Here is a 13,769-nt window from a genome sequence, read left to right as displayed (position 1 = left end):
TCATGGAATTCCCAGAGTTTTTCAGACAGGTGTCATGGCCAGCTGATCTAGTAGAGAGAAGGCAGAAGGCGGCCATAGAAAGCCAGCCTTCAGGTGGCAGGTGGGCGGTTGGCTGTGCCCTCTCACTTGGCATAGTCTGCTGGGTTTAGTCTGTAGATGGGCATTGCGTGGGGCTGTAGGTGGAGGAAGGAAGTAGGTTCAGCCCCCAGGGGTTGTGATATAGACAGAAAGCAAGTACCCACATTGCACGTTCTGTTTTTAGTGGAAAGATGATCTGGCCAGCCCTCTTTTGCTGAAGGTAGAAGAGAGACCCAAAGAGAGAACTAGACAGCTTGCCATGAGTGTGGTGACAAAGTAGAGATCCCACTTCCTGGGCTGGCTCTCGTCTATTATGATGAGCTCTTTAATAGGTAAAAGAAAATGCTCTAGAAGGCCGATCTTTTGCAAAGAATGTTGAAGCCATGTGGAACCTTAATAAAGCTAATGAGTTTTTTAAGACATAAAAACATACGATACATATATTGAATCATCTCAAGGTGGTTCGTTTCAAGGTCACACAGACTTCTTGGAACCAATACCTCAGGCACACACAGCAGATTCAGCACCACATAGGCCCTTTGTGTGTTCAGCATAGATGGAGTTGGCGATTTACAGTTGACTGTGCTTCATTCTCTCATCTGTTCTGTGACTCACTTCATTCATGATCTGAGCATGTTTTAAAACCCATGTTTCCATTTTTATATGAGATTATGTGTTGTGTTCCAACTATTCTGAACTGAGATTTTTTAATTAAACGAGTGTTTAATTTGTCCTATAATACACTTGGCTTGGATTAAAACATATTTTGTAAACTGATATTTTATTGTACATTTTAAAAATCCAGGTCAATAAGCGGGAAGAAGCTGTGCTCTTCCTGTGGGCTGGCGTTGGGTAAAGGAGCCGCGATGATCATCGAGACCCTGAATCTCTATTTTCATATCCAGTGTTTCAGGGTATGTATACACTGCTCTTCTAAGCTGGATTTCATGGTTTTGGCCTTGCCCTGTGCTGAGAAATCCCCCCTATACATTAAGGGCCTTCATATAACTTTTCTCCAAGTGGAATAGACAAGTGGGTCCAGCCTTTAGGATAAAGGCCTCCCATCCTGAATCCCTATGGGATATTAGGTTAAAAGAAACAAACAAACAAAAAAACAAAAAAACACAGATGTGTGCCATTTGTCTTTACCAAACACTTCTTGACTTGTCCCTAAAAGCATGCATTCCATCAGGAAGCCGAGAATGGGAGGCCACGATGCTCGTGGGCCATGTGGGTTTATTTGGAGTATGATATCTTCACTGCTCCTTAAACTATTGTGATTTCAGTGTCAAAGGGTTTTAGTCCTCAATCTAATGGTATATTTTCTGCCCAGTAAGTGACTATAGCTGGTTTTAAGGATTTGGTACTCAGTATGAATATGTCTATGATCTCCTGTGCACAGTAGCTCCCTTTGAGAAGTAGCCCTGTTCACCCACCCTGCCCTAAGTCTGTTAACATTTTTGCTGTTGCTGTTCCTTAGTGTTTGTTTTCTTTCATTCTGTTTGAGACACAGTATCATGATGTAGCACGGGCTGGCCTCAAACCCCTGGCAATCTTTCTGCTTTAGCCTCTGTAGTGCTGAGGTTACTGGCTGTGCCACCACACCCAGCTACTCAGTTGCTTTTGTGATGGGGCCTCAGGCAACCATTCAGCATTCTTATTGTTGTTGTGCATTGTTAAGTATCAGCTTCTGTAATAAACACTAAACTCCATAAGGGTAAAGATTTTGTGTTTCCCTATTTTGCTTCACCTAACAGAATAGAGAGGTTTCAATAAATATTTTCAGATGGATGAGTGCAAGTGAGGATGCCTAGTTTCTAATGCCAGCTTTCCCGCTAAAGAGCAGGTGCACTAACCTGTGATACTAGGCTTATTGTAAAGTAAATGAGTTGCACTGTGTCGTTATATTGGCATCCTCTCTACTCATGAACACACCTTACACATGCACATGCGCACACACACACACACACACACGTGCATATGTGTAAGACTCCATGTTCTCCCTGCGTACTGCTAATGCACTCTTTCTCCCCCTTGAACTTTGTCCCCTTTCTTCTTGGTAGCTTCTCCTCGACTGTGAAGTCAACTTGTATGAGTTTAAAATAATTCCTGTTTTTTCTCTAATCTAAGACTGTCAGTGAGGTGGTTCTCAAATTGTACCAAACACAGTGCAAATGCAGATGGCACCATTTGCCTGGTGTCCTTCTGTCCTAGGGAGCCTTAGAGCCTGGGTCCTGAGCCCTCTGGAAGACCCTGGCACCTAGACCAACCCCCAGTGTCACCTCTCTGCTACAAATGGCAAAGCACCCCCCCACATTTCCCATCTTCCCTTCTCATTTTAACTAATGAAACTTCCATCCCAGGAATTTGTTATCCCAGGCATCCTGCCTGTAATGTGGAAGAAAGCAATGGAATAGCCGTTCCCTAGTGAGTCATCAATGCTGGAAAGCCTTTAAAGATTATTGATAGTCAAGTTTCAATTGATAATCCAGTGATCATGTGTTTATTTAAAACCAGTAGGATGCAGTCTGTTAGAAATGGTTCTTTTGTCAGGCGTGGTGGCACACCTTTAATCACAGCACTTGGGAGGCTGAGGCAGGCAGATCTCTGTGAGTTCAAGGCCAATTTGGTCTACATAGCAAGTTCCAGGCCAGCTAGGGCTACAGGAAGACCCTGGCTCAAAAAGATCCCCCAAAATGATTCTTTCATCACTATTGGGAAATTATGCATTAAAAAAGCCAAGCAGGCTCTAGACTCACTGCGGTGCCATACACCAACTTTGCGACCACAGAGCAAATCATCTGGCCCTTCTGAACCTGTGTTCTTCTCTGTAACATACAAGGAGTTAAGATAAAATACTCAAAATACATTTTACATTTGATGTAAATTGATTCATGATACAACATCTAACCCATAATAGATGCTCAATGAATTTGGAGGTGGTAGAAGTGATGCTGTGTGATTCAGTAAGCAATCACCCAGCATGGTCTACACACCATTCTTTATTCCTCTTACAGCTTCTGTCCTTTCTTCCCTGTAGTGTGGCATTTGTAAAGGACAGCTTGGAGACGCAGTGAGTGGGACAGATGTTAGGATTCGCAATGGTCTTCTCAACTGTACTGACTGCTACATGCGATCTAGAAGTGAGTATGGGGAGACTCTCGGAAGATTGCACTCCATCCATGGGATTCAGTTTAGGAATTCAAACATTTTCCACCATCAGATGACATTCCTACCCTGGGAGAATGGACTATTAGGATGGAGATTAAAGAAATAAGGCAAAAACCTCTTATTCATCGCTTACATCCTATGGGAAGTTCCGGCTCCAGTGGATAAATGACTTTTATCCAGGAGTACATGAGCACATAGAGAAAAACTGTAGGCTGTGTTTGAGATACTGCGTGGGCTCACTAAAGGGATCTTGGTGAATCAGAGGAAGGGTTAAGGTCTGCAACACTGGCCCTTGGTGAAGCCTGTCTGCAGAGGGCAGCTCCAGTTGGAGGTGATTCTCCAGTGTTTGATTAAGTGCCAATTCCCCAGCATCATAGTCCTCTACATTAAGAAGTTTGGTTACGTAACATGGCTTTGTTTTCAGGGAACTTCCCAACACACATATCTTAGTACACAATAAGATTTTAAATACTGGCTGCCTTGGGCAGCCTGCTAGGGGAACTTTTCAGTTTTCCAGTCAGGAAAGGGCATATTTACTTTTGACGCCAACAGGGGGTGCTATTGTCCAACTGCTGTTGAGACCATCTGAAACTAGCCACTGGTTTGCTCTTGAGTCCTTTGGTGGTGAGAGACCTGAACAGCAGGAGACCTTTTAATGCAAATTTGTCAATTACATTGAAAAGATGAAGTCTAAAATTCAAGACTCCATTTGTGAAAGTGAGTGAAGTATTAGAACCTTGAAGATTAAGAATAAAAATCGGAATCAAATGGTTTTATAGTTACAGATTTAGTGAATTGTTAATTCAGAGGAATATATGTCTATTGACAAAATGGTGGTAAATAACATTTTAATCTAATCTAGGTTACTTAGGTCTATGCTAAACATTTAACTTGAAGTCAAACAGTTCCAACTTAGAACTGCTGTCAGCCAACTGGACTTTTTCTATCATACATGGCACTAATATAAACCATGTATTTTATAGAAAATGCATAAATAGTATATTGTGCACATAAATATATATATACCTACATATGCAATATATAATTACATATTTTTAAACTGGGATTTTGTGTGGTTTTTTTGTTTGGTATTTTTTTGAGACAGGGTCTTCCTGTAGCCTAGAACTTGCTATGTAGACCAGGCTGGCCTTGATCTCACAGAGATCCATCTGCCTCCCAAGGTTGGTATTAATGGTGTGCGCCACCATGCCTGGTGTTCTTTGTTTTGTTTTTAAATATTTAGGAAGAGAAAATAAGCCCTTTCCTCCCAGGTTTCAATTTTCTCCCTACCATTGTCTATGATCACATGCTCATCTGAACCTGAGTGAGCCAAATGTGAATCGTGGAACCAGAAGAGGGTGCTGTTAGACTAGAGGACTGCAGGATTTCAAAAGTGCTGGCTTTTCTGTTATGAGTTTCCTTCATAAGGAGAGTGCTTGAAGGATATCAACAAACCTCATCTCACCTCTGCCTGGCAGTGACCTCTTCACATCCAGAGTTTTGGAATTTTGGTGATTCATTGTCATTTCTCTTGAAAATTAGCTTTTTGGATCTAGACTAGAAATTTTTCTGTTATGCTTACAAATATTAACTGTATTATTCCAATTAAAGACAGGAGCCCTAGATTCTTAGGAAAGTTACTGGGGGGACTGGAGAGATGGCTCAGCAGTTAAGAGTGCATACTGCTCTTGCAGAGGACCTGAGTTTGGTTCCCAGCACCCACATTAGACAGTTCATAATTACATGTAACTCCAGCTCATGGTAGGGGGGAAGCCAACTGCTGCAGGCACCTGTACTCATGTGTACAACACCCACACAGACACTATCTTTTGTAAAAAGAAAGCTATTGGAAGGTAGACTATAAATAAGAGAGAAACATTACCCTTTCTCTAAATATAATATTTTATTTGGATTGTTTTTTGGGGGAGGTCTCCCTGTAGCCCCAGCTTGGGCTGGAACTTGCTAAGTAGACCAGACTGGTCTTGGATCTCACAGAGATCTTCCTACCTCTGTCTCCTGAGTGCTGGGATTAAAGGCAAGCACCACTATGTCAAGCTTGGGATGTTTTTTAAGAATGCTAAGAAGAAAGCAAAAATGTACCTCTGTAAATATTCAAAAGAATAAGTTAATAAATAGCGGAAATTCTATAAGGTTAGAAAAGTGGAATTGCTCAGAAACACACTGAATTAAAACAGAAAATCTCTAAAGCCATCCCTTATGGTTCCTTAGGGCAGGGGCAGAATGGATGTTGTATATCACACACACTCTTGCACATGTCTCAATCTGTATCTAGCTGGATATGTGTTGGGCTTTACTTCACAAAGGTGATGATCACATGGTGATGGTGCTCTGTCCATAATTTTTGTTGCTGCTAGTTTCAACTTAGTATCTTGGCAATTTGGCCATATTCTTTCTCCTGGATGGACACTTTGGTTGTTTCTAGCTTTTGAATATAATTTGTCAAATGTTTCTGAGTATTATTTGTTAAGTGAGTGTCCTTGTATATATCTGTATGAAGATCTGAAAGCTGGGGCAAAGCTGTATTAAAAGGTATGTTTACAGCATCAGACACCTTGCCTAATTATCGTCTAAAAGAAAGTGCAGCCTCCCTATAGAATGAGAGTGCCTCTCTCTTCCTCTCTGCTGCTGGCAGCTCTCTCTCTCTCTGCAGATTATCATGTTACATATTTTCACCCTCGGCAGGTGTGGTGGAACACTGTTAATACCAGAACTTGGAAGGCAGAAGCAAGTTGATCTCCATGAGATCAAGGCCAGCTGGTACTATAGGGAAACCCTGTCTCAAAAAAGTTTAAAAAAAAAAAAAAGTTTCACTCTGGGCTGGAAGTGCAACTCTAGGAGACAGCACTTACATAGTATGCATGAGAACCTGGGATCTCTCCCTAGCACTAGGAAAAAAGGAATCCACTCTACCAGGTGGGGATAAACATTTTTGCTTAGATGTGTAGAGGCAGGGTCTCACATTGAACCTCCTCACCGATTCTAAGGCCATAGAGCTCCAAGGATCCAGCTGAGTCTACTCTCCCTGCCCTCCTCCATGTTAGAGTTACAGACATGCACTGATGTGCATGGGATTTATGTGGGTACTGGGATCCAAACTCAGATCCTCCAGCTTCACCAGCTGAACCATTTCTCTAGCCTGGAGATGTGTGCTTTTTAATTATGAGTTTGAGCATCTTAACACATGTTCCCTCTCTGTATTTTTTATAAGCACTTCTCTGTCCTTTGTCCATTCTGTTTAAGTACTTACAAGTTAAGAAGTTTTCCTGGTATTATATTTGCTGCATGTTGTAGTTATCATGGGTTCTCCCACCTTCTGATTTATTTTTCATGCAAAAGACTATTATCATACTTGTTTTCCATTACTGAATGGTTTCAATTGTTGTAGCTTCATAATATATTTTAATATTGGATAATAATGGCCACACTTTCTAGGTTTTTTTTTTTTCAAAAATTTTTTAACTCCTCCCATGGTTATTTTTCCAGATAAATGTATCATTTTAGGCTGGTTTTAATTAAGCAAACTTGTGACAAGGACCAGCATATATAAGAATGCTTCACATTTTTTTCTTGGTGTCCTAAGAAACAAATATACTCAGCAGTGTAGGTGGAGGAGATAATAATTTGGCTGAAGCAGTATAAATATACTTGATTGACTATGTTCTCCAGATGCAATAAAATAGTGGAATGAAGGGAGATGCCACAGTGTGGTGGTACCTGAATGAAAACAGCCTGACTCTTGGAGTTGTTTGAAACCAAGAGTGAGCCTGATCTATCTCACTGGTTCTCACAGTGTCCCTTCTGAGCACTCTCTAAACTGCTCTTCCAACCACAAGTTTCCTCTCATTATTTAAACAATAAATCCAGCAGGACATGAGGAAGAAATGAGGAACCTCATATTATCGGGGAAGGATTTATCTCTTTCTGACCCTACAGAAGAGCACATACAACCACAAACAGATGGTACCAATCTAATCTCATCTGTTATTTGCAACATAAACTGTGGATAATTCATTGAATCCTATGTCCATTTCTTTCAGCGCTGACATTTTCACAACATCCCCACACATACCACACACACATATTATTCTGGGCCAGGGGCAAGGAAGGGGCAAGAGGGAGAAGCAGGGAACATAATCAAATATTAAAGTTATTTGTTTAGTTTAGCTTATAAAAGATTATTAGAAGCCAGGCATGGTGGCACATACCTTTAATTCCAGGCCTCAGGAGGCAGAGGTAGGCATGGATCTCTGAGATCCAGGCCAGCCTGGTCCACGTAGTGACTTCCAGGTGGGCTGAGACTAAGGAGACCCTGTTTTTTTTTAAAAAAAAAAAAAGTTGATTAAAAGAGGTACCCAAGGCCTAGTAAGATTGCTTATATTATTTTCCTAAAAACTACCTAGATTTTAAAAAACTGATTATACAGGAGGAAGGTGGATCAAATAGATAGTGTTAAATGCTCTCAAAACATAAGATTGACTTTGGTTATGAGGTTAAGTAAGATTCCCAATTGTAACAGAAGGCATTCTCAGAAAACTCATTCCCATAGGAGATGGCTAAAAGTAATTTTTCCTTTTTTTTTCCATAAAATTTTACTTTGATGTTAGTTAAGAAGAGAGGAGATGGACTGATGGGAAGTGTGGTTTACATTAGAGGTATTCCAAGTGAAGCAAAATAACTTCATGTTTGGGAATAATAAAACCTGAATATTTAATCCCATTTTCTCCAAGGAACCAGTCACATTTAAATGAGATTCTTCTGTTGGAGGAAAGAGCATAACGGCATATTAAAATGCAATTCCTAAAAGCCGTGTAAACAGTTTTTAAATTCCTACGTAAATGGGAATGGACGCACAGAACAAATTACCCGTCATGATTCAAGCCATCATATGTTTAACTCATGCCATCTGTGCTCAGGCATTGGATGGCTGTCTTTGTACATGGTGTCCTGCTCTGTCATTCACTCTCCTGAAATGCACTTAGTGCAAACTCCCTGGGGTCTTTTCCAATGTTATGTTTGCCTCATCACCACTGTAGTGCCTGAACGAAGGAGAAACCTTCCTAAGGTTTCAGTGAGAAGTACAAAGCATAATCATTCCTAGATAGCATGCCCAGATAAAATACAAGATGCTGAAGGAATTTTTTTATGTTTGGATTTCAGATAAATGATGAATTGTGTTTGTAAGTTTGTGCATACATGTTCATGTGTGTGCAGGTGCATGTGTGGGTGGGTGTGAATGCATATGGAAACCAGAGGTGACCTTGGGTGTCATTCCTCAGGCACTGCCCACCTTTTTTTTCGGGACAGGGTCTCTCACTGGCCTGGAATGTAGGCTAGGCTGCCTGGTCAGTGACCCCTAAAACTCTGTTTCTGCCTTCCCAGTGCTGAGATTATAAGCATGCATCACCATCACAGGCTTTTTTTTTTCTCCTACCTGGGTTCTGAAGATCAAACTGAGCTATCTCCCCAGCCCTTGTTTGTGTCTGGTTTGCTGTTGGTTTGAGATAAGCTCATTCTGTAGCTCCGTTGGCCTCAAAGTCACTATATAGTTGAGACTGGCCTTGAACTTCTGATCCTCCTGCCTCCTGTCTCCCAAGTTTTGAGATTACAGGTGTGCATCACCACACCCAGCTGAACAATGAATTTTTAAATTTGTATTTTGGCCAGGCATGGAGGCTCAAGCCTTTATCTCATCCCTCAGAAGGCAGAGGCAGGTGGATCTCAGAGATCAAAATCAGTCTGGTCTACCTAGGGAGTTCCAGGCCAGGTGGGGCTACAGGGATACCCTGTCTCCGAAAAAAAAAAAAAAGTACTTTGGATATATAATCAGTTTTTTCAGTATCTGTATCAAATATTGCATGCTCTGGATTTAGCACAAGAGTGTCCCAAATACCACATGGGATATACTTATGATTTAAAAAATATGTGTGGGGCTGGAAAGATGGTTCAGTAGTTAAGAGCACTGGCTGCTCTTGCAGAGGACCAGGGTTCAGTTGCTATCACCCAACACGGCAGATAACAACAGTCTGAACCTCCAGTTCCAGGGGATCTGACACCCTCTTCGGACCTCCACAGGCATTGCACACAGGTGTGCAATTATATAAATGCAGGCAAAACATTCTTACACATAAAAGTTTTAAGGGTGTTTATTTGAAAGTCAAATTTTACCAGGTATCCAGATCTCTCCCAAGTCAATGGACTGATTCTTTGAAAAACCAAAACCAAGACCTAAAGAAACAGAGTAAACTGTTTTTCTTGCTTATGTGCCCCAGCTTTAAAAAAAAAAGAAAGAAAGAAAGAAAATCCAGAATATTTTTCAGATTTTAGTGCACCGGCACCACCTGGACCTGGCTGTGGGGTGTTAGCTAGAGATTATGAGTCTGTGTTGCCAACAAAGCCTGAGGGGTGCCACACAGGAGACTGTCAAGGATAACGCTAACTTGAGTAGTTTTGGAAATGAGAAATATTGACCAAAGTTGCCGTTTTCCTTCCCTCAGGTGCTGGCCAACCTACAACACTGTGACAAGATTTCTGAGCTTCCAGATCACCGACAATTTCTTTATTAAGGGTGTCCTTTGGCAACTGCTTAATTAAACCCCAAGGTCAGGGGCTTCTCAGCATTCATCTAATTTCTGGAAGACTCTTCTACAAGGTGGTATCTGTTCTTTGGTTTTGTAGCACAAAGTTTGTGCTTTTCCTGGTTTGAGGGGGTGGAGTTTGGTTTTTTCCCCCTGTGTATGCACAATATATACAAAAGAATACTGAATTGTCATGATCCTGAACAGTTTAAAAAAAAAAAAAAAGCTTAGTATGATCAAGGAGGCTTATGGTTTAAAATGTGATATTTTCTTTGGGAAATAATGAAAGGATGCAATAAACCAGTTGTTTTAGTATTTCTAGGAATTCAACACTTTATGTTTACAGAACTGAGCTGTAGAAAGTGCAAGACATGCCAATTTGAGACATGTGGTCTTCTAAAACAGGAGCATAGGACTGATGTGTTTCAGAAAAACGAAACTTCCCAGCGAGCTCTGTCTCTAATCCATAACTTGTTTTTAATGCAAAGACACTAGTATGATAATATGTTGTAATCCTGAAACATTGTGTTACTTACCTTTTGGGACAGAAGTCATACCAACAAATTATCGCACTGTTAGTATTAGATTTTGTGCACGCTGGAAGTAATGTCATTAGCACAGGTTGGTCCATCAAATAAAGAGAACCCTGCAATATCACTAGACTTACACTCTGGGATATTGCCCAAAGCCAGGAAGGAATCAAAAGGAAATAGTTTAGTCATCATTTCCAAAATTACCAAAGTCTGAAGAACTTTAATCTTCAAGGGTAGTGGATCAGTAGTAGCCTTGAGGCCTGGGTTGCTTGCTTTGTCCAAGCACTAGATAAGAGGTCTTTAATAGGGGGCTTGATTTGAGAATGTGAGCATTAGGCATCGAGAACAGTCTATCTTTAGGCATGACTACTGCTCACCTTTGCCTGTATGTTCTGGGGTGGGAGGGGTGAGTGTGAAGCCCAAGTATCCAAAGAAGCATTAACAGAACCTAGATGACATGTGGTAAACCCAGGACCTGATTTGTACGGGGCAGCAACGTGCGGCCGACCGTGCTTAGCCCACTCTCGAGACCTTGTGCACCTTGGCTCTCCTTCCTCCATCACCTTCTTTACTCTTGAGAATCCTGGACCTTGTTCGTGGAGTTTAGAAAGGAACGTTTATGGAGACCTGGTTTATTTTCTGCCCTGTGTGATCAATTTCAGCTGGACAAGAAAGGAATGACATGACTAAGAACCATCAGGATTTAGATCTCCGGGCTGTTTCCTTTAAGATGGAGGAAAGGGGAACTATTTATTCTGCCTTAAAATGATGGCAAATAAGTGAAGATGACATTTTGTGAATGTAGACTATGGGTATACTCCTAATAGGCTAATGTAGGCATAAAAAAGGTCAAGTAGATGTTTTTCTGTTATGTAAGCAATAATTGTGTGTGTCTTAGGGAGTATGGCTAGCAATTATTTATTTCCATGCTAGATGGTTCTTTGCATGTGGGTTCCATATAGGTGCAGAAATCTCCTCAGCTACTGGAGGTATTTTGACCACTTTGTCATTCGGACAAGCTGTTATTGAATTGAAATTCACACATCATTTCATTAAAAATTGTGCCTTAGAAAAATGCAAAGCTGTTGCACATAATGATGAATTATGGATGCAGAACACTGAAGAGAGACGAAGTCACTTTCAAGTTCCCACGACTTCTCACGGAGGTGTTTGCTGTTTTACAGGAGAAAAATAAAAAGATTTTAAAAGACAAAAATAAAGGAAAAATTTTAAAAAAGAAAAAGAAACAAGTTTTGAAAAATGTATAGATCAAGTCCAATATTTTGGTGACGCACCTGCATGTTTTATTAACTATTTTGATAATGTGGATGATCACACTTTGCATGATATTAGAGTACTTTACCAGGAACAATGCACAAAACATGTACAATATGGTCATTCATAACCGACTTTTATAAAATACTTTTTACATGTGCAACACCATCCATTATGTAAGGATTATATGAATATTGTGCATTCTCTTCTGGTTTCACAAAGCCATTTATACATATTTCTTAGACTCATTGTACACGTATTGAAGCTAGGCTCGAGTCAAGAAAAATAAAGCCCCATTCTCCAAGTGCAGAATGTGCTTTCCCATAATGAACACTAGTCACCAGCCCGGAATAATCTCCAACGTTTTCTAAATTCTAATTGCCAACTGTTTCTATTTCTATTTGATTTATATTTCATTTAGAGCCTGTTACATGGCAGCTTCAGCAGACTCGATCATGTTGTTTCCCAATGCAGCATAAGAGAGTATGATCTATTTCTTTTCAAATAATCTTTGAGATCCCAGCTCGGAGCTCTGCTCTGTGGAGCTATAATAGAAATGTGTTTGTTTAAAAAGCAGATGAGGCAAGTGAATGATTGATTGTCCCTGAGGAAGTTGATCTGATTTTTCCCCCTCATACTCCAAAAGCTTGTCCCTTTTCTTTCCTAAGAAAAAAAAATGGTGACCCTGTTTTTCACTAGCAAACTCTCATGACCTCGCATCATTCTTTCTATGTAGTGTTACTAACTGAATACATATCCTAGTTATCTGGACACATTGTAAGATTTAACAAGCTGAAATGATCCACCACCTATGTGAGTCCATCCAAAAGATGTTACTGTTGTGGGTGGGCAATGTTCTCTATCAATTACACTAACTTTCATTTACAATATTTATTCTAAAAATGCCTCTGAGAAATAGTAAAAAATAAAAATAAAAAGTTGTCTAAAATGCAACAACTTTTATAGTACATGTACATTTATAAATAAAATACTCGTCAACTTTGAATTGTGTTTATTACTTCTAGAAGGGGGGCAGTCTTAGAGGGCTGCAGGTCTTGTGGCTCTTGGTTCAGGGTTATGTTATTACGTGATGGCTGAGATGGGTATTCAAGATCATCTTTCAACAAATCAAACCTGCCAGCTGTTTGTAGAGTGGTGAGGAGTTGCCTCACAAGGAAAGATTTCCACTCTTTGAGATTAGACACGTGATGACTAGGAGAGGTCGTCCAGGTGCCAATGGAAGCTGCCAGAGGCAACCAAATAGTGGTCAGGGCTTTTCATTGGTCAAGAGAAAGCAGGGCTGGAGAGATGGCTCAGCAGTTAGGAGCACTTGCTGCTCTTACAGAGAACCTAGGTTCGATTCCCAGCACTCACATGGCGGCTAACAATTGTCTGTAACTCCAGTTCCAGGGGACCTGACACCCTCTTCTGACTCCGAGGGCATTGTACAACATGACATGGGTGTGCTTACATACATGGAGGTAATACGCTCATATAAATTAAGGTTTTGTTTGGTTTTGTGTGTGGTTTTTGTTTTTGTTTTTTTGTTTTTAAGAAGAGAATAGGGCAAGCCTTTTGAAGTCCTTGCATGCTACTACTTGTCCTAGCACCTCCCCAGTACCCCCTACTCACTGTACCCATAGGTGGATCCACCAAGGACCTTTTTTCTCAGTTGCCCAAGAGACTGAATTAGAGAATAAGCTGTGAAACGAGGACATCTTGCTGCTCTTTCTCCTTCTGAGAACTCTATTCAGATCTGTAGCACACCCCGCCCCTCCTTTTTTGGACAGAGTCTTACGTAGCCCCAGCCAATCTGGAACTTACTATGTAGATCAGGCTAGCCTAGACCTCACAGAGGCCTGCTTGCATCTGCCTCCGAAGTGCTGGAATTAAAGGCATTTGCTACCATGCCCAGTCCATTTTTTAACTGGATCATTTGTTTTCTTGATTTTTTTTTTAGTTCTTTGTATATTCTTAAAATTAATCCTCTATCAGATGCATAGCTGACAAAGATTTTCTCCCACTCTGTGGGCTTCCTCTTCACTTGATTGTTCCTTTGCTGTACAGAAGCTTTTTAGTTTAATTTGTCCCATTTGTCAATTGTTAATTCCTGAGC

The 13,769-nt window shown here is 40.7% G+C and overlaps 1 protein-coding gene across 13 annotated transcripts in view; it reads left to right on the top strand.

Moving 5' to 3' along the window:
- The window catches only part of Limch1 (LIM and calponin homology domains 1), a 353,723-nt gene extending 341,064 nt beyond the window's left edge, over positions 1-12,659 (top strand). For all 13 annotated transcript variants that reach the window (XM_008827219.2, XM_029560687.1, XM_029560686.1 and 10 more), the window contains 3 exons: positions 884-992; positions 3,119-3,221; positions 9,765-12,659. In XM_008827219.2, coding sequence (XP_008825441.1) covers positions 884-992; positions 3,119-3,221; positions 9,765-9,790 — 238 coding nt within the window. In that variant the 3' untranslated portion in view covers positions 9,791-12,659. The remainder of the gene's footprint in view (positions 1-883; positions 993-3,118; positions 3,222-9,764) is intronic.
- Positions 12,660-13,769: the final 1,110 nt, after the last annotated feature.

This window comes from Nannospalax galili, unplaced genomic scaffold, assembly GCF_000622305.1.
Source record: "Nannospalax galili isolate Female #2095 unplaced genomic scaffold, S.galili_v1.0 scaffold772, whole genome shotgun sequence".
Classification (NCBI taxonomy): domain Eukaryota; kingdom Metazoa; phylum Chordata; class Mammalia; order Rodentia; family Spalacidae; genus Nannospalax; species Nannospalax galili.
Note: the sequence above shows the minus strand (reverse complement) of the source record. Positions and strands in the feature narration are given on the sequence as shown.